This window comes from Harpia harpyja, chromosome Z, assembly GCF_026419915.1.
Source record: "Harpia harpyja isolate bHarHar1 chromosome Z, bHarHar1 primary haplotype, whole genome shotgun sequence".
Lineage (NCBI taxonomy): Eukaryota > Metazoa > Chordata > Aves > Accipitriformes > Accipitridae > Harpia > Harpia harpyja.
In genome coordinates this window covers 75,277,345-75,298,288 of record NC_068969.1, presented here as the reverse complement: position 1 = coordinate 75,298,288, position 20,944 = coordinate 75,277,345, and the positions used below count along the sequence as shown (strand labels likewise).

The 20,944-nt window shown below is 40.3% G+C and overlaps 1 protein-coding gene and 1 long non-coding RNA gene across 7 annotated transcripts in view; one reads left to right on the top strand and one right to left on the bottom strand.

Annotated features, from left to right (window-relative positions):
• Positions 1-17,772, bottom strand: part of PRUNE2 (prune homolog 2 with BCH domain) — a 145,493-nt gene extending 127,721 nt beyond the window's left edge. For all 5 annotated transcript variants that reach the window (XM_052777743.1, XM_052777746.1, XM_052777744.1 and 2 more), the window contains exon 1: positions 17,648-17,772. In XM_052777743.1, coding sequence (XP_052633703.1) covers positions 17,648-17,683 — 36 coding nt within the window. In that variant the 5' untranslated portion in view covers positions 17,684-17,772. The remainder of the gene's footprint in view (positions 1-17,647) is intronic.
• A 161-nt stretch (positions 17,773-17,933) lies between these two features.
• Positions 17,934-20,484, top strand: LOC128137832 (uncharacterized). Of its 2 annotated transcripts, none has more exons than XR_008233866.1 (2): positions 17,934-18,083; positions 18,315-20,484. It is a non-coding gene; the product is annotated as an uncharacterized LOC128137832 (long non-coding RNA). The 2 variants fall into 2 exon arrangements; XR_008233867.1 differs by having other exon boundaries at positions 18,310-20,484.
• The last annotated feature ends 460 nt before the right edge of the window (positions 20,485-20,944 follow it).

Genomic DNA, 20,944 nt, shown 5'->3' with positions numbered 1-20,944 from the left:
TTATACTTGCCACTCCTGAATAAAAAAGCACATCAGGCCTTAAAAGGACATATTGATTTAAAAGAGATTTGACATATTCCACTACATAATTACTCAAACAGATTAGTAAACTGTTTAAATTTATACAAGGACCAACCCGCAGAGGCTTTGTGATTTGAATCATCTATTACAGGCACAGCAATATATGAGCAGCAAATTTTGAGAATGAGGTCTACTTAAAAAAATAGACTGTTATGGCTATCAGAGGAGATCCGTGTCCACTTGCTGAGGTCACATGAATATTGCATTCCTATGATTTTAAAACCAGCCTTACAAATACATTGTAATGATTTCCATCAATTTGGGAAACCAAGATGTTAATAATTACCGTAGTGTCACAATTAGCATCAAAATAGAAAGTTTAACTTGTATTTAATCTTTTTCTTTAAAAACAGTATATAAGATATACAGATAGCAACAGATATACATTTTTTAAAAGAGCATGACAAAAAATACCTGTTATGAAGGGTATACTGTGAAGCATTTGGGCTATGCAACATGCTTAAGCTAACATCAGCAAGAAAAAAATGCAGGTTTTACTCTGCTGAGATTTAGTCTGTGAAATCACTTAATGTGATACAAAGTGGTAGCTGTGCTTAACAGTAGGAGGAAACAACTTAAAACATCATTTAAAAACACACAATATGGGGAACGTCTGTAACAGTTAAGTGAATCTACACCTAACTGCTCCTCATTAATGGAATTCTCTTTTCAGGAGAATGCTTCAGCATAAAAAAACAATATTCAGAGAATGTAGTAGAAAATATTTAAGCGACTAAATCTCTTAATATGTAACTCCTCAGAAAAAATTACAACCAGATTTGGAAATCTGAATACTTTGCAAATTAGCAGGACACAGAAGACAGATATCATCCCTGTCTAAGCAATTCCTTCATCTGTCATGGCTAAATGATACCAGTAACATGACAGTCAGTACCCAAGCAGAGACTTAGAATAAACATTCTGAAAGGCAAAGAGGAAGAAAAAGAAAAAAGGCAAGTAATTTCAGAAATTCTGTCCAAAGCAAACATAGCAGTATGGTATTGTTCCCAGATATGAAATATTAGTGTTCTCAGATATAAAAGTGCCTTTTTTAACTTATGTAAGTGCAACTGATTCTCCCCTGCTCAGATCTGACATTAATACCAATTACAGCTCAAACTGAACTTCAAATTAAAGTTGCAGAAAAAGCATGAAGATTAGCAGCTTTCTGGAACAGTATTAGTAGTATATTTCTCCTATTTCTGCCAAAATATCTTTGGTCTTGCCAGAGTGCTGAGCTGTGCTAGTGCTACTTACTTGATTCCTTATTATTGATCTCAGTAAAGATACTTTGCCCCTTCTTGAAACTTCATTGTACAAACTATAATATAGCCAAGCTCCCATCTCAAAATTACCAAAAGCATTGACTTAACTTTTCACTCCTAAATGTCTTTCACTATTTTAAAATATTCCTACATTTTATGTTTTGAGGATTTACGCATTTCTATGAAGAAAAGAAACTAAATTTAAATGTCTGTGATGGGATGAGGTTACAGTATCCTCTATGGAGCACAGTTTTATTTTACCATCAAAAGGTAAGACTCTTAAATTACAGATACAGAAGTGCCCACAGGTATGCACTTTGGACACTTTACATGTCGGGGGTTAGTGTGTGCACATACATATTCACGTAGGCATGCTGGCTATGTTCCGTAGGACAAAGTATCTGCATATCCTCCTATCTAATAACCTGGAATATAAGAGAACTACTTCTATGTAAGTTTATAAGACTTTAAATATGAGGAATACCTGCTTAGGAATTAACACTCCACATCGAAGTTGTGTACAGAGAGAGATCCTGTCTTCCATCCCCTCCTTACAGATGGTATGGCTGGTCCTTTGCATGTTTGCTCCAGTTCCCCTCACCACCAGCACTGCAGAACCGTAACTAATTACACCCAACTCCATTCCCACCCTTCTACTGCTTTCCTGGTATATCAGCTACGCAGGCCTGAGGACAGGGACAAAAAAGGTATCCCACCTGACCTACGGAGCACATTTACCTTATGGATTATCATTAGCTAAAAAGAACACATTGCACTGATGTTCTGTGTCTTCCTTTTTCTCCCCACTGATAGTAAGTCCAATTCAAGGATTTGGCACTAATCTCTGTAATTAAAAAGCAGGTGATAAAGAGCTAAAATCAGACTTGTTGATTCTTTCCTCCAGGGACACTTCAAAAGATGCACTTACAAGAGATGTGTTTTAAGACATAGAGACCAGACAGCTTTAGTATTAGCTGCTGGATGACAGATCACCCTATCAAAAATAGAAATAACATTGTGGCTTAGCATGGCCTTCTTCAGAACGAAAAGAAAAGTCTTTCTTCTCACAGACCATTCAGCAGCAGAAGCTGTGAGCACCAGAGAGGAGAGGGAGGGGAAAACCCATCTCTCTGTGACTGGAAACACCCCACTATTTCCAACTGACATTTGGTTCCCTTGATTTACACTGCTCTCTGCTCTCTCAGTACAACTATCAAATCTATATAGGTGTTTTTTTAAGGGCTTGCCAGGAAAAAGACCTAATTACTAAAGCTCAGTGGGTTTGAGCTATTTAAAACCTTATGCATGTTGATGTACATTAATTAAATGCCCTCATAAACATTTGCAATTAGGTAAAGCTGGGCCCCTGAAATTAATATCTTTCTAAGAATAGTAACTAAAAATTGCAGACAGAGAATGTAAGCATAGGGAAAGGAGGAAGTTTTCAAGACTCAAGTCAAGTTTTCAAGTTTATTTAGATTCTTGACAGAACCAGGAACCAAATAGGACACTTCTGCATTCAATAAATAATATCTTTCATATTATCATTCCACTTCCCACTTTTTCTTTTTTTTTGGGGGGGGGGGAGGAGTGTTGTTGCTGTTTGGTTTTTGGTTGGTTGGTTTGGGTTTGGTTTTTATTTTTTGGTGGTTTATACTCCCTGGCCTTGACCCTGTCTCACTCACCAATCATTTCAAATAAAGTTCCATGATTTCCAGCAAGCTATTCCTACCTTAAAAGTGTCAGACCATAATCTTGTTCAAAATAGTACCCAGTGTTAATGCACAGGGATGGCATGGGGCTTGCAAGTACCCAAGTATTCTGTAAAGATGCAGAAAGTGCAAGAAAATTCCCTTGCCTTGCCTATTATCTATTCTTACATACTTTTGGTTGTTTTTCTTAATATAGCAGTGGTTTCTAACTCTCAGTGCACACAACATGCTCTTCTGTCTATCACCTATCAATCTAACTCACACCAAATTATCACAAAAATGGGTCACTTTCTAAACATTCAGAAATGTGTAAGGGGTCCTCAAAACAAATACAATGGTGTGTTACTTTTCAAAAAAAAAAAGGCACATTTGAATTAGAAAGAAGCCACTGCTTAGCTTCTCTGGACTGACATAGAAGAATAGCCTATTGCGAGGGCTAAATCTTTTTAACTTGAAGATAAATGATCTTTCAGCTATAGCTGTGTACAGTGTCGGTGACATCCAGTCGCCTGTTTTGTTTACTGCAGCTGTGGATTCTGCTGGGATCTCTGGGGGGACAGAGCTTAGCCTCTCTTTCCTGCTAAAAATGACAGTTGGTTGACTTGAAATGCTTTCTCAAGAACCTTTGATGCTCTGAACATATCTGTTAATGACATACTTACTAATATCCAGGCTTGAAAATACACCTAAGAGCATGTCAAGTTATGACTACATGGAAGAACAGATCTGTTTTTGATTTTGTAGAAAAGCTTGCAAAAATTTGTTTACTATATTTCTTTTAGTTTCAAAGGAAGAACTAAAAGCTCTTCGTATTTCATAGAATCATAGAATCCTAGAATATCTCAGGTTGGAAGGGATCATAAGGATCATCGAGTCCAATTCCGTGCTCCTCACAGGACTACCTAAAACTAAACCGTACAAGCAAGAGCATCGTCCAGATGCTCCTTCAACTCTGACAGGCTTGGTGCCATGACCACTTCCCTGGGGATCCTGTTCCAGTGATCGACCACCCTCTCAGTGAAGAGACTTCAATGTCCAATCTGAACTTCCCCCAATGCAGCTTCATTCCATTTCCTCGTGTCCTATCACTGGTCACCAGAGAGAGGAGATCAGCAGCTCCCCCTCCGCTGCCCTCCTTGAGGAAGCTGCAGATTGCCATGAGGTCACCCCTCAGCCTTCTCTTCTCCAAGCTGAGCAAACCAAGGGACCTCAGCCACTTCTCCTAAGTCTTGCCCTCAAGGCCTTCAAATTTTTCCTTCAAATCAAAGTGAAAATAGAGCATTAGGAGTACTTTATTTCTTGAACAGTTTTTGTCAGAAAGGCAAAAGCTATAGCATAAAATAGGGGCACAAGGAAAGTCTAGCTTCCCCTTTCTTTAGAGGTGTAAATTTACCTAAGAGGACAGTATTTCTAATACATATGAAAGACGCCAACAAGACCAGCTTTATTCAGTCTCCACCCCTGTCACCTCAGGAATTTTCCTGCACATCTCAACAAAAAGCCTCCCTAGACATGAGCGGGAAGTACAACGCATTGCATCCCCTTGCCTCACCCAAGCCTGACACCAGTTACACCTTGTTGGGAGATGCACTACAGCATGCTTACAAATGCACGTACATGCAGGCGCACGCACAGAACAAGACACTGTCCCCCAGCTGGTTCAGTGGGATGTCAGAAACAGTCCTCAGCCTCGCACTGCGCTCGGGTTTAGGCACGTAAGGCAGAAAATGCTGCCCAAGGGCTCCCTAGTCCATTAACCCACTTGCAGAGAGACAAAGGGTTTGTGTTCCTCTCTGCGTGCGCGAGTGACAGAGAGCACGAGCGCACAAGCAAGTGAACTAGATGAAAGTGGTATTTTAATAATATGGGCTAAGTGAAAACCGGTAAGCCTGAGACATCAGGTTAGACAGACACATTCAGTGTTTACACCGTCCTTCCAGTTTGCTCTATCTTGGCTTCTTTTCTTTTGCTAACATACATGCTCTCTACCTAAAGGATATACGTAGTCACTTTGGAAACGTTAAAATCCAAACCTGTACTTTAAAGCGAGTCCCATGTTCTCATAATGTAATAAATCTGTAACAGACATTTTCAGGCGTCTAAGAGAGATGTTATCACCTTACAGTGCCTGGAGTGCCATCTATTTTATCACCTTTTAAGCTTTCAAATTGGACAGAACATGTCAGATTACTACTCCAGCTCTAACTTCTGCTACTGTACCACAGGGCCGCTGCCTCAGCTCAAAACAATGCTATGACATAGTGCTGGATTTTTCATGTTTTCTGCCATAAGCCTGGCACTTCTTAAGCAGAACTCCTTGTCTCTTGATTACCCATAAGCTTCATTTGTATAGCCACTTCTGATTTATGGAAGCAAAAAGTAGATTCTGCTCTTACAGACTGCTGTTAATTCAATACAGTAATGATTTATCTGGTTGGGACAGAAGCAGCTAGATTTTAATCACTACTTAATACAGCAACTAACTAGGTTGCTTTTTCCATAACATCATCAAACAGCACGAATCTAAGCTTTGAAAAACTGAAATGTGCAAAGAATTAAAACAAATATCTAACTAGCTTAAAAGGTAAGTCATTAAGCACTCAGTTAACAATGGAAGATACATGTAAAGCAGGGCTAGAAAGATTTAGATTGTCATTTCACCTCTTGTTTAGCATCCTTGCTTATTTTCCAGTGCAGCACAATGCAAAGAGAAATAACCTCAGAGGCAAACAGGATGAACTGTCTGGTCCTCTAGCAATGGACAGCATGTTGTAAGGTAGAACAGAAAACGGCAGTTCATAAAGAATCATCTGCCAAAAGGCCAATTTATCCTAAATGTTGTAAGACACTCAAAAGAACCAATCTGTACCTCATTGGTTGGCACAGAAGGAAATGATAAACTGCATTATTATAAGCACTTATGGAGAACCACAAGGTACCTGTACTACAGCATGCTGAAATTGTTGAAATTTACTGAGAGACTATACTAGTTTCACACACATTGGTACGAATGCCCCTACTCCTAAAACCGACATGGCAATAACATGGCTGAGACTACTGAATATCATACTGGCAGGAAAGGAGAAAGTGCAGAGAGAAAACACAGGAAAAAGAAAAGAAATTAAATACATAAATAAAGATCTCATTGCTTTCCTCTCTTTGGAAGCTAGAAAGTTGAGGAGAAAAGGAAGCTAGAAGGTAAGTTCACTTGCTTATTGCTGTATGCATTAAAAGAGAACATTTTTATATCTAGTGTTCCATTTTAGCACGCTGAAACCAGTCTCTTCTGTTTCTCTCAGTGTAAACATAAACTAATGCTACCAGAACTGGCATTACTCTGTATTTTCACCACAGTAACACAGAGCAGAACTTGAATTCCCAACCTAATATAAAAGTTGCAAGGCATTTGACAGCAAGAATAAAATCTCAAATAAGTTCTACAAGATGGGGTGGGAGTGGGGTGGGGAATCAATAGATAGCCTGAAAGTTTTCTCAAGCAATGTCTTCTGCCACCATAGACAATTCGGTAAAGGGACACATTCAAATTATTTTATATGGGGACAGATATTGAACACAGAAATGGCATATAAACTGTTTCCATAACAAGTAAGCCATATACTTTAACTTGCTCTATTTCTAAGAAAAAAGATCTCAGCATTTTCAGTCAAGCAGACTTCAGTCTTCATACTTACCTAAACTTCACAAAAAATATTTCTTTAGATCAGTTCATTTTCTCTACCTACTGTAATTTGTGTTTTATTTAGAATCTGTAAAAAAATTATTTTTGCAGACTGTAAGATTGTAACTGGCCCAATTCTCACACAGTGGGGGGTGGGGGGTTAAGTTCATGGCTGGTTTGGTTGGTTATTTTTTTAAATGAAGGCTCAACACTTTGATACTGAGACAGGCTCATACCAATAACTATTGTACAAACTTTGCAAAACCGATTAACCAAAAGACTTCACATCCAGCCTTAGAAATCCCTCTTCCGCTTTGCAAGAGCTACCAGTAGAAAACCGTGCAATGATTTTGAGAGGTGAACAAATAGCTGCTAAGATTAGATCACTTAACTCATTTTCACATGTGATCTAAAACAGGATATGAGTCCATGTCTCTGGAGATGAAAGACTAGAACTCCAGTCTGCACCACTCTCTCACACCTGGAATGAATGCTTTAATGCACAGTTATGCCACCCTTCCAAAGAATAAATGAAGTCACTGCCTTTGCTTATTCTTCCTAAGACTGCCAATGCTGAAGTTCTAGTGTGCATCAAATTCTCCAGGGAGGGAACAAATTCCACACAGTAGCATGGAACTGGTTTTATATCAGTTTATGTAGCTAGCTTCTCAGAATATGCAGAAAGCAAAGAATTGTACAAAGCCATCCTACACCTCTTCCTCTCATATCCAAAACAATTTTTATGTAAAAAATAGCCAAGATGCATAATTTTAAAGCTGGCTGCAGCAACGGCACCATTAGCCTCTACAGCTCCATCACATCACAAAGAGATAAATGCACACATTTCCCTTAGGGGTGGTGGAGAGGAAGTATATAATCTCTACCACAGCCTATGCCTTAGTGATACAATTCAGCCCATAAACACCTCACGAATTGAACAAGTAACTCATTTTGAAGAAAAAAAAAAAATCTGTAAATCAGGTAAACTTGAATTACAGTATTTTTGCAAGTGAAAAAATTACTGCAGCTACTATCTCAACTAAGTCAAGAGAAAGAACAGCTACATCCACCTTTGCAAAAAGGGAAAATTTTGTTTTCTGCACTAAAGTTATTTCAGCTGAATGGGTAATTTCCATTTTTATGCTTGCTGAATTAAAAGACCAAAAACTCAAAGCAACACAGAAACAAATCCAAAACCAAAGAAAAGCCAGAAGTGAAACAGTTGTTTTAAAATCATATTTGGTCTTTTAACTTGATAAGGCTATCCATTTCAAACATGTATAAAAAAAACCATACAGGAACCTGGCAGGCTAACCTTTCCAAGATTTCATATAGACTTAAACCCACAGCACACAGGTACATCACGTAAAGGCACTTGCTCTTCTGAATAATGTGAATGCAGACACAGTATCGAACAGATTTGTCTGTAAGAAAACTAGGTAAATACACACGAAACTTCTGTGGACTGCATACACGCATAATTAAAAAATAGTAGTATACTTTTCCAGCAAGTTAACCTATCACTGCACTCCATCTGACTCAGCTGTAATCTAGCCAGGCCTGCAAATGACTTTGAGTGTTAAAACCTCTAAGTAAAAGAAAGGCTGCTGAATCAGTCAACTGATCACTTGCCAGCTGTGTCTATTTAGGAGAGACTGTCCCTCCAAGTGTTTAAAAGTTTACCATTTATCGCAGCCTCACAAAGAGTCAAATACATTCTAAATGGAGCAATTCTGCTTCTCATTTAAAAAAAAAAAAAAAAAGCAAACTCAAAAGAAAAGTTCCTTTCTTTCCTCCTATCCTACTGACCGCAGAACAGCATACAAGGTTTACCAAGCAGAATATGCCTTTCTCTGTCAGCACACCAGCTAGACTCTATGTCTCCACTTATTTCCATGAGTTATAAAAGCATGGTAATATCTGAAGAAACAATTCAGAGGTTTCTTCTTCCCTACCAACTCATCTTTGCTCAGGATTTTTTAATCATTATTATACAAGAACAAGAAAGTATTTATTAAGTATAATGATTCTTATGCTCTGTATCACAACGTAGCACAGCAAGATTAACCACTAGGGAAAAAGTCACTTCAGCATGATGGTCTGTCACTTAATCAAAAGCTGGTTCAACAGCTAGCTTGGTTAGTTACTGTCAGGCACTGTATACAGAGCCACTTCCACATAGAACACTACACCAGAATCAAAACCATGTCAACTACAAAAAGACATAAACACAATTATTGCTACCAAAATACAGCAAAATCAAAATTTCCTAAGTAGTACAAAACAGGTAAATCATGTCAAGTATACTGCAAAATCTCCCTGTGCTCTAGACAGAAGTTGACGTAAGGAGGCTTAAGACTAATAAATTGAGGCTAGAGGGGAATGTATAAAAGTAGGTTATGACTGTGCAAGATGGAACTGGGCCAGTGCATTAGGTCTATTACACATTATTCAGTTACTGTCAAATGATATAGTAAACAAGGAAGGAACTATCTGACATCATCCAGATGTCATCATTTTCTGAAATGTTCCTAACCTTTTCACTATCTGTCCTTACTGTGCTGCAATCTATTTGTATCTCATTAGAATAAGTGATATCATTCCAGTTGTTAAGGACCTGTCTAACTGTTGCTGGCACCAGGCTTTCTTCTCTGGAGAAAAAGAATATAACAGTAATGTTATCAAGTCATTTAAACTCTAAGCCTGACCTCCCTCAAGACTCCAGGCTGGCAAACGGGCACTTCGGTGCTGCTCCAGTCCTGCCCCTTTTCACACTAAAATCCCATACCTTCTCCCCACCTCCCTGGCATAATCTCACCATACACCAACTCAGCACGGCTAAAGCTGAGCTTTTATTCCCTCTCCTTTTACTGCACCTCTCTCTCAGGGAGACATATACAACAGATATATAGGGATTAATAAAACTATCCTGCCCATCACTCCAGCCCATAATCCTGGCATCACGTTCAGTTTAGACACACACATCCTGCCTATTGCCAAGTCCCACAGGTTTATTCTCTCATCAACCTTTTCTATCTACCCTCAGAGCTAACACTCTGGCTACCACTGCCCGATGGTTTCATCAGATAAATGTTATTTGGCTTCCGCAGAGGTAAACCTGGCAGCTTCCAGAACCATGCTGTGGAAAACCTTCCCCTCGTCTGTGGCTCTGACCCTGCCATATTGGCTCTGTCCATACAGGCCTCTCTCTCCTGGCTCTCCTTGCTCCCACACATTAAATAGAATCCCTAAACTACATTTTGAAACCTTTTCAAACCTTCCTCTGCTTCATCTATTATCTCCTATTCAATAATGAAATTTTAATCTCCAGCTGGTCAATAGCAGAGGAATGGAAAATAATCAGATCTCATTTCCTCCAGTGTTGTCCCTATGCTTCAACACATGTTTCCAAACCTCCCCATCTTCCTTTTTCTACCTCCTACTCAAAGCTGCCCTTTGCCAAACTGCTAACAAATAGGTTAGGATACATAAACGTTATCACACCTACCTATTACCACCCTACTACTACTTTGGATTCATCTGCTTCCTCCTGTATGTTTTCCAACTTACTTTACGGACTCTTTAAGACAGGGATTGAACAGATTTTTTTATGAAGTATTTGTATAGCATCTAGCACAACAGGATCCTGGTCAATACCAAAGTATCACACTTAAATAACAGTATGGGTAGTGCGATACCCTAGTAAATTGACGTATACCACACTGAAATGCCTTTGGAATTTATTTCTGTGTAGAACAACGAACAAAGTATGTCAGCTGTGCATGCAATGATGCAACATCCAAGAGTTATTCACAACAGAATTTGGCTTCATCTTGATTAATCTGATGTACTACACCTCCTCCAATGGAAAATTCACCAAGATGAGCTTTATTCTTCCTTTTTTTTTTTTTTTTGTGAAAAATGAGAACATATCACTGCACCAGTGACTGAAGAAAGGCAAGGTATGTAGGCTATCGTTTTAAAATGTTATTTCTGTTCTCCAAAACCAAGAAAATCCATGGGGGAAAAGCATGTTTAATTCTCAGCTTCTGCTACATGTTTGTAGTCTGTATGGCTTTTTTGGAACTGTAAAAGGCTATTAAACCACCAAGTATATCTTCCTTATAACTGTACGTTGCTTTTTAAAGTAGTTTTACATATGTTCATCCCATTCAGGTTTTATTTTGGTTTGCTTTTATGGAGGGGCTTCCTCTCCTTCCTCTGGGAGACTGCTCTCCTAGCTAAAAGACCTCATTTTCAGGAAATATTCTTTTGTTGTTAAGCCTCTGCTGACCATTTTGCAATTTCTTATTTATACCTATGCACATGAATGAATGATTCCTTCTTTGCATTGCTTTTAGTACCCCATAGATCCAGACTGCGCTCGTGTCTCAGCTTAGCAGTAATTTAATCAAGTTTTATGTTTAGTTCATTTTTATTTCCTTGGAAGTCAATTCTTTAAATCATTTTGTTATGATTCTCTGAATTCTTCCTCCAGTTAAGAAATATTTTTGGTTATATGGTACCCAAAAGAGAAGGAAGCATTCCACTTAAAATTGCATAATGATGATGAAAAAGAGACAGAGTAAGTCTACAGGACATAACCCTCTCTATTAGAGATGTGTGTGTGTCTATAGACATACAAAGGTCTACTACTGCCTTACTATAGGATACGAAGACTGTATCCCAAAATTGCATTTTTTAACACTTGCATCACCCTACAAGCACATCTTATTTGCATTACAGTGACACTCCCATCTCCATCTTCCTGTTTTCATGCTCTCAGATTTTCCTCCTCATATTGAATGTATATTTGGAATTACTCTTCAACAGAATTTCCCAGAATATATTTCTAATAATTTCACTCATCTCTGTAAGCCTTTCAATATTACTGTATCTGCTCAGCATGGCTCACAACTATTCTTTGTTTAAATATTTATCTCAGGATTACATTAGCGCAATGTTTACTCTTTCTTCCACGTTACTAATGAACCCTGACTCTGAAGTTCCTGCTGCAGAGTACATGGTTTCTTCTGACTGATTTAAGGAACAAAAGGTTAATCAGCTGTAAGACTCCAATTCTGCAACATTTTTAGGTGTACATATAACTTATACACGAGTTTTCTGACTGAAGTCAATATCATTACTCATACTCTTAATTCTGTGCATACAGTCAGTGCCCTGCTAAACAGAGTCTAGTCCCCTGTGTGCTGCTGGATTAATGCAGAGAAGATACATGAAAGGGTAAGACTTGATTCCTTGTCTCAATGCCTGAAAGCTTTTTTACCCCTCTGCTTGGATAAGTTCAGCAATTTCTGGGAAAATAACTTCTGCTTCACTTCTGTAATGTCTCTCACTTCCCATAAAGCCACCACTTTATTCCAGCTAAATCAAATATTATTTTCAAAGTAACCACTCCCTATCATTGATAACAAAACTCCAGACAGGGAAATAAAAGGCAATATGAATAAACATGTAAGTGACTCAGCTTGTTTTTAAACTGCGGTCACATAAATCTGCTCAAGTCATGCCATCATCACTAACTGTTCTTTGAACTTCTTTGCCTTAGAAACAAGTACAACACTCATTTTTCATCATATGTATCAAAGCAATGCCTTGGAAGCCTTTTTCACTATTCTCAAAGGCATCTCCCTGGTCATGAGCCTGGCCCTCACTTTGGAAAATGTCCAGTCACACAGTCCAATTTTATTCTGGGCACATCTGCCTGGGGGCATAATTCCTCATTTGCCCAGTGTATTACTCTGCCAGCTAACACTGGTCTAGCATTATAGTCTCTTTTCTTACGGCAGCAAGGGATTAAAAGAAGTTTTAGGGGGCTTGGGTTTTTTTTTCCAAATGCTGTTAAGTGCTGAAGATGACACAGCATTTAGAAAGATTATTTCGCCAGCTAATCTGCTCTTCTCTGCAGAGGAAGGACCATCTTTCAATTGCTAGTTTGAAGCAGTTGCCTGCAGTATGTGGATATCTCAGTATTATCTGTGCATTAAACCCTTTCCGGGGCTCATTCCGTCGTCTTTGGCTTCCCTGAAGCCAGCATACGAAGCATTAGGCTCTCCATTAAGCACAGACCTAAGGCCAGGGAAAAAGTACTGGCTGGCAGCCATTGTCTCCACAGCTCTCAGGGGGGACTCTGTCAGTTTTTTTAATTCTTTTTTTTTTTTTTTAATTCTTACAGCTTCTTTCTTGACAGACTCCCTTGATTTAACTTCTCACAGTCATTCAGCTTCACTGCAAACAGTCTGAAGCACATGAGATTACTTGAAAAATACCAAACTTAACTACCTCATGCAGCACACAGTACTTAACATTAGAGAATTACTAAAGAAATAACTTTTGAATTTTTACTTCTCTAATTGCCTTTAGCATTTTGATAATCATTCTGATAATTACATCACTGAAGTCTTAAACTGTTGATTTATTCTTCTAATTAAATTATCCAAAATTGTGTATTGACTAATCAGTCACTCTCCTCCCACTTGAGAGCTTAGCTGTGCCTGAGTGAGTCTAACCCAGAGAGAGACAGACTGAATTGCCACCAAACATATCAATAACATAATATACTGGGGAAGAGGCAGCAAGGTTTTGTGAAGTATGACATTTTTGTACAAAATCTTTTAAAGTTCTTTGAATAATTCAACAAGCATGCAGAGGAGGAGAAGCTAGTCAATGCATTGTACTTGGGTTTCCAAAAATATTATTGAAAAGTTTCCTAGAGGCTAGTAAAGAAACTAAATCACCAAAGAAAAAGGGGGTTTAATCCTCTCATGGCACAATCAAGAACTAAAAGTTAGGAAACAAAGGACAGGAACAAAAGGCCAGTTTTCACAATGAAGGAAAAATATCTGTGAAGGATTGTCCACTAGGATATGTGCTGTTCTTCATATCCATAAATAATAAATTATATTACTTCCAGTAGGACAGGTAGGCAAATAATGAGGTAACAAAAGCTGCAGACAATTATTCAGGAGAGTAAAATCTAAAAGTAGCTACAAGAGCCGCAGAAAGGACTCACGACACTGAGGGGCTAGGTAATAAAACGGTAAACGGAAATGAGGGCCAAGAAGTGCAGACTAGCGAAAATGTGAGGAAACAACCCCACCTCCATTTTTTAACTATATTTAGGTACCATACACAGTTAGATGGGCTTTAAAATGGGTATTACTAAGCAGAAAAAACATCACACATTCATTTTAAATGATATTCTGAAAGCATCAGAAAAATGCTTTCTGACAGTAAAATAGAGTAAGTATGAATACAATAAGTAAATACAATACCAAGAACTCTTCAGAAAATACAAAAAACCTGAAATGTTGTTATACTACTGTCAAAGTGGTTTATGCACTCGTGCCTTAAATACAGCAGGCAGTTCTGGACTCCACAGCTTTCAAAGGGTTAATAAAATTATAGAATCTTCAGAGAGAGGCTACAAGGATGAGCAGCATGATAGACCAGTGCTCGTGTAAGAAGGGGCAATAGAAAATCTTAGCTTGGAAATGTTTGGGAGAAGAGAAGGGGGATATGGTAATACTTAACAAAACACCACAGAAAGTGAACAAAAAATATTCATTCAAGGCATAAGAACCATGGAACGCCCATTAAAATTGTCAGGCAGATGGTTTAAAGCAAACAAACAGGGATAATGCACCACTCACACAGAGCACATGACAAAATTGTAAAACTCACTGGCTCAGGGATCTTGTGGAAGCCAAAGCATAAACTGATTAAAAAAAAAACAAAAACAACCCCAAAAAAAACCCAAAAAACCCCACCAAACCCAAAACATAGCCAAATGTATGGAAGATGGCTCTAGCTGTGGCTAACATAGTAGTTCAGGTATACATTTTGATCTAAGCTTTCAACACCTGATCATCAGACCTGTATATTCTGCTTATAATCCTCCCTTAGCCAAGACAGAATGCTGCTTTAGAAGGACCTTTGGTCTCACGTAGTCTCACCTATTCTCACATTACTACCAGACTTAAGGAAAACTGGAGAAAAACCTGCAGGACTGAACCATAAATGCCCCAAAATGTCAGTACAGCATCTCTCATATTCTCCCACGTTTTGCCTTCTAATATTTTCCCTCCTTGGTTTTACATAGATTATATGTAACAATTTTAAAATCGGTACTAAGAATGTTGAATGACTACATGACAAGTCACAAAAGCAAAATTCGTTGTTCTTAAAGAAAGAATAGACTAATGGAGACTTTATGATTAGTACATAATATGCAGAGAATTTTCCTCTCTTAACAATCAATGAAGGTACACGATACAAGAGTCTTAGAAAACAAAAGACATGCAAGTCCTTTGTGTGGTATACTCTGAGGCTAGAATTTGCTCTGTGTGGAAAAACAGCCTTGATTAATGTCGTGGCTAGAGCCAGACCCAAATGAATGATGAAGCACTTGCAGTAATCGGTTCTCCTGCACAGTCTGGAGCAATTGTTCCTCTGGAGCTGTTGTTCATAAGTAAAGGAAATTTTCCTTTACTCATGCTGAGTAGTACTCATGTAGTCAGTGCACTGTAACCAGTTTAACCTTACAAGATTACCTATGGTGTGAAACACTAGCACTGTAAGACTGGCATCGTCAGGCCTCTGAGATGCAACTGTAGGGCTTTAGCATCTTCCACAGATATCGCTGCAGTAGCACAGCAACACACAGCAGCTTGTTAGTTCTGAGCCACATGCCCATTTACCTCAGCAGCTTTACCACAGATTTGCATCAGTGCCAAACCATAGCCCCTGGTTTGCCCTCAACTCAGCAAATCGTACATTACTCTCGATTACCTTTTCCAGGCTACTGTGGTACAAAGTAAATTGGCAGATTGAAGTCAACCCATGAGATTTATAAATCTGTTCTGAACTGAACACACTAGGGCTCGGATGTTTCTTCCTCAGCCATGCTCAGCTGACGTGACCATACAATGAAACGACCACAGTCAGAAAGACACTTCCCCCCGCAGTACTCCTCCTGTAGAGGAGACCTGCTCCAAAACATATGTTTTTCTCCCACAGTTCAGAAGGTACAAAGAGAAGTCTGCATTTCTTTCAAAAACCCACATTGTGGGAATAAAAAGGGCTACTGTTCAGTTGCTGGGCTCCCTGTTTCATCTAAATTAAAGACATAGTATTACCTATTATCCACGGGTCTCTTCAGATTATAGTTTTCCAGACAACTCCTTTCTGATTATCAACAGCTATTCAGAAAGATTAATGCAGTATTTGTTTTTAGTAGTAAAATTAAGTTGTTCTTACTGCTTGCCATTTGCTAATGATGGAGAGGGGACTGCTATCATAAAATAATTAATGTCTATTAAGTAAGACTACCTTTGATGTACTTGAGAAGGAAAATTGTCAAAACCAAACCTCCAGTTCAAATGTTGCAATATATGAAATGCTGACGTGAAAATGTATTAAGTACTTGTAACTGTGTTATGCAGTGTCTTTTAACAGGGCTACCAAAGTTTAGACTGTTTACATGAAAACAAAAGGGAAACACTTTACAAACTCCTAAAAACACATAGTAAAACAACTTAGCTGGCATGTGACCAAGATGACACACCTCATGTTTACCGTTAACATTTGCCAACACAGTTAAATATTAAGGGAGCCACCAAGGGATTCATTTTCTCTCCTATTTTGCCAGTCCTCTAAAAAATGCCTTAATTCTCCGATTTCCAACATATGCATGACAACAAAAGATGGTATAACAAGCCATCCTTTACAAATCATTGCATACAAGGAATGATGGCCATTGGAGAAAGAGGATCTTGGTTTTATGATTGCTCACTCTCCAGAGATTCATAACAGGTCTATGAAACTGGGAAGGCCCTCCATTTCTAATTATCAACAATGAAGTTTACATTTAGCTAACTACAGCAACCCTCCGAAGGGTGGGGAGGGGGCCCTGCAAGCACATAGGTCCCAAGCGCCCAAAAATACGGGGCAAAACTAGCAGCCACAGGATTTTTTTTTTTTACTAACCCATTATTAGTCCTATAATTGAACATATTTTTTAGAGCTGGGATAGCTAGCAGAAGTGCAGGCTGCCCATGAAAGGTAACAACTGTAAAGCTGAGTTTTGCACAGAAAATCAAACCTCACAACTGGAAACAAGTTGGCCTAAGACCATCCCGGTCTTAAAAACATCTTACTTTTGCACTGCACATAAGGGGGGAAAAAAAGCACACAGTATTTGGGGCCAGATTATTGGTCACTGTAAACAAAACAAAGGCACTGCAGTTTCAGCACAACCCTACCAAGAGAGACATCTGAGAACAGGACCTATATATCTCTGTGGTTCCTAACACAGTATTAGCTGCCTATGGCAGATGAGACAGAATTATGGGGCTGGTCCTCGATCACCTTTGCATGCTCCTCAGTTATTTTAAGTCTTGGTTACCCAAACTCATCCCCTACTCCTAGTGACATTTAGACCAGAGAAATGACAGTTTTTCAGTGACTTCTGACACAGTTTTTTTCCCCATTCAACTATGCAACTTGATGCACCTGGAAGTCTCCACAAACGCGCAAATCATCCCCAAATGGCACGCTGCTGCCCCGCCCCATGCCAGTCCAGTACGGGTTCGTACACTCGTAGAGCAGAGCATTATTCAGCAGTAACTCGAGGGCAGAAAGGCGCGGGAGGACAACGCACCCCCAAAACACGCCCCGGCCGACGCCGCAAAGATCACGAGCCCCAGCCCCCCCACCGCCCGCCCTGCTGAGCAACGCTGAGGACCAGCCCGCCGCCGAAACGCTCCCCGAAGTTTTCTGGGGAGCGTCCGCGGGTGCCGCACCCGGGGCTGCCGGGGGAGAGGCTGACGGCTGCGGCTACCGGCGAATCGGGCGAAGTTTCGCGCCCGCTGCCCCCCGCCGTGACTCACCAGCTTGGACTGGGCGCGCTGCAGGAACTCCTCCATGGCGCCGGCGGGCAGGTCCGGGCCGGGCCGGGCCGGGCCGGGCCGGGCCGGGCCGAGCCGGCGGAGCAGGCAGGGCAGGCGGGACTGCCGCCCCGCGCTCCCGCGCTGTCCCCGCGCTGTCCCCGCGCTGCCCGCTGCGGAGCGCGGCCCCGCCCCCTGCCCCGCCCGCCGCGGGCCGTGACGTCAGGGCGTGCCGCAAGGGCCGGCGCGGAGCCCCGCGGCAGGGGCAGGGGCAGGGGCAGGGGCAGGGGCAGGGGCAGGGGTCCCCCTGCCGCGCAGCGGGGTGGCGTTTCCCGCTGGGCCCGTCAGACCCCTAAAAGCCGGGGCGCGTGCTGTTTCGGTAAGGTGTGACCGAATTAAAGGTCGCTGCGAGGCCCAGCTCGGGGTCTGAAAGCAACAGGTACGAACCGGCGGGTGCTGCGTGCCCTTGGGCAGGCGCTTCTCGCGTCTTCCGTTTTACGGATGGCGGGGCTCAGCAATGGGAAGCTCGAGGGCAGCGGGGCCGGAGGCAGGGACCCTTGCGGGCCCCCCCTGCCACGGCGGCAGAGGGTCTGGAGGGGACCTAGCGGGCGCAGCCTAGGCGCCAGAAAGCGCCCTCCCCTTCAGGCCTCGCATCCCTGACCCAGTACAGTGCCCGCAGTCCCATTTTGTATATGTACGTCGAGCTGGGCAACTGGAGCCTCCGCGGATGGCACCCGCTTCGTGGAGAAACGAAGGGACGCGTCGAAGAGCTGGAGACCCAGCCCGGGACTGTAGAAGTCAATGGAAGGCTGTGCGATGAGCGTGGAGCAGACTGGGCAGTACCTACCTGCAGGATTCGTAGCTTCTCCAGCGCTCCCGCACTGCTAGTGCTCACCGTTGTGTTTCCTTTGCCCGCTATAAATAACTAACCTGAATGGTACAGATTTACTATTCCAATCGAGTTGTGCCTCACTGAGGAGTTAGCAATGGCTAATTATTAATAAATTCAGTGCTACGAGATCTGGGATTTTTTTTCTCTGTTGTGTTATTTTACAGCTCATTGAAGACACTACTGTAAAAGCTAAAAGCTCTTGCTCCCTTATTAACAAACTTTTTCTTACGTGTGTAGTTCACTCTCATTTGATTTGTTAATTCTTTCGTGGTATCTTGCAGATCCTATTACAGAGTTGCCTGTCATGATCAATCCGCTCTGCCTAATCGTATGTTCCTGTTCCAAAGTGTTCTGGGGAACAGGAAAAAAACCCTAATCTGCATCATAACCATTTAAAATTGAAAGGTAAATCTTCATTAAAGTATTTGAGTGGACTGATGCGCCGTGCAAATGACATGAAGCAAAGAGTCGTAAATGACAGTGTTCTGCAGAAAAAATTTAATTGTGCTACATTTACTGGAACATTTCTTTTTCTGAAACACATCAGTGTGTTTCAGAACTCTATCTGAATTTGGGTTTTCCCATTATGCTATAGAAAAGTAGGTCTCTTGAAAGACTACAAGTTTTGCACAACATATTCTCATACTTGTAACTTAAAACTGAAACAGAAGCATTGTGATACAGGAATTGCTGTATAATTTGAGGTGCAGAGCTGAGGTCATCTAAGAATGTTTTGCCAAGTAAGAAATCAATATGATCTTGCATAAAATGGAGTAAAGTATATGTTTCCCTTCAGCAAAGTCTGCAAAACAAGGTAGAAAAAAAATTCTTGCTACAGCAGCTAAACTGAAGTTTAGGAAACTGATGCTTAAAGGGGACAGTTTTGCTGCATACATATTAAAAATTACATCAGAAGGCAGACTCCGGACAGCAAATAGTCGGAGATTAAAAAGCTGAATTTGCTAAACAGGCAGCAAAGTTGTGTTCTTACGCCTCATACAAATAAGCACGTTTACTCCCATATACTGTAAATAAAGTGTTTTGACTAATTACTTCTTCGTACATCCAATGAATAGGTCTCTATGTGGTTATGGGCAGAGTCAGTAAATACACCTTAACACCGTAACAGCCAGGTGGTCTTCCACTGAGCTTAGAAGAACCCTGTGGATTCGTTGTGATCCACATGCTGGCAATCCAGGGATGGCCCCAGTACAGCTATGCTGAAACAAAACAGAATGTGCCAGAGCTCCCTCAAAATATTTGGGAAAAGGTATCTTTTGAAACTTTTTTAAGCAACTTGTTTGCCTCCATAATTATTGTATGAGTTAGATATGGCATAATTAATTATTCACATCCTATTGTGCAAAACCATGAACAGAGGACTAGTCTTTGTATCTGCTTAATATTTCATAGAAATTCCTTAGCCTGATTCTCCTCTTTTCTGCCCCACTTAGAGCCACTAAATTACTTCCACTTTACTGAAGCTTAAATTAGAGATCAGTTGGGACACAGATAAATTTTTTTATTCATCTTTCCAAAGTAGCTAAACAAAACCGATTCACAGTCACCCAGAAGCTCTTACCTTGATGTGTGTAACATAATTCTTTATTAAATCAGTGGGAATCATGTATGTGTCCCAAAGTAAGAATTTACTCAGTATCTCATTCATAGAATTGAATTATTAAAAAATAGACTTGTTGAGCGATGCTGAATGTTTGCTTGTTCATAAGCACGTTTGCTATACCTCTTGTAACGTTGAAGAGAGTGAGCCTGTGAACTATGAGTTCTGCTTTGTACATTTTTGTGGTTTTGAAAATGTAAATAAAAATAATGTTGTACTTCTGAGAGCGAGCATGGTTTGAAGTGCATGTTTCTCTATGCACGTGACAAAGGAAAAGTTCATTTTTTAATTGCAGCCACTATTAAAGCATGCAGGCACATATAATGACTTGCTGTATCATTTTTCTGTGTCCTAAAAAAACTATAGCAATTATGAAGAAGAACAATGCCTTACACTACAGGATCTTCTAAAACTCTCCTATCACCTTCACTGTGAGCATCCCGGGAAAATCAATCTGCATCATATGCAAAGTATCCAAGTAAAACCTTATATCCTCATACATACTATACGATACCAAACAACGCAGGCTTTTGTGATCTTCCATAGTTTCTGTGGTTCATATCCATTTTATTTATTCTCCAGGCATACAGTTGAGATGATTGATTTTCTTCCATATTATGAATGGATTACCCATGTCCCAGAAAAACTCGCACCTGAACTCTGTAGCTCATCTTTACAATTTAGCAAGGAATTTGAAGAGCTGTCATGATACAACTGTCCAGTGGTTTAGCATTTCTATCATAAGTAGCGTTTATGATAAGCACTTCAATAGCATGCTAATAATTAT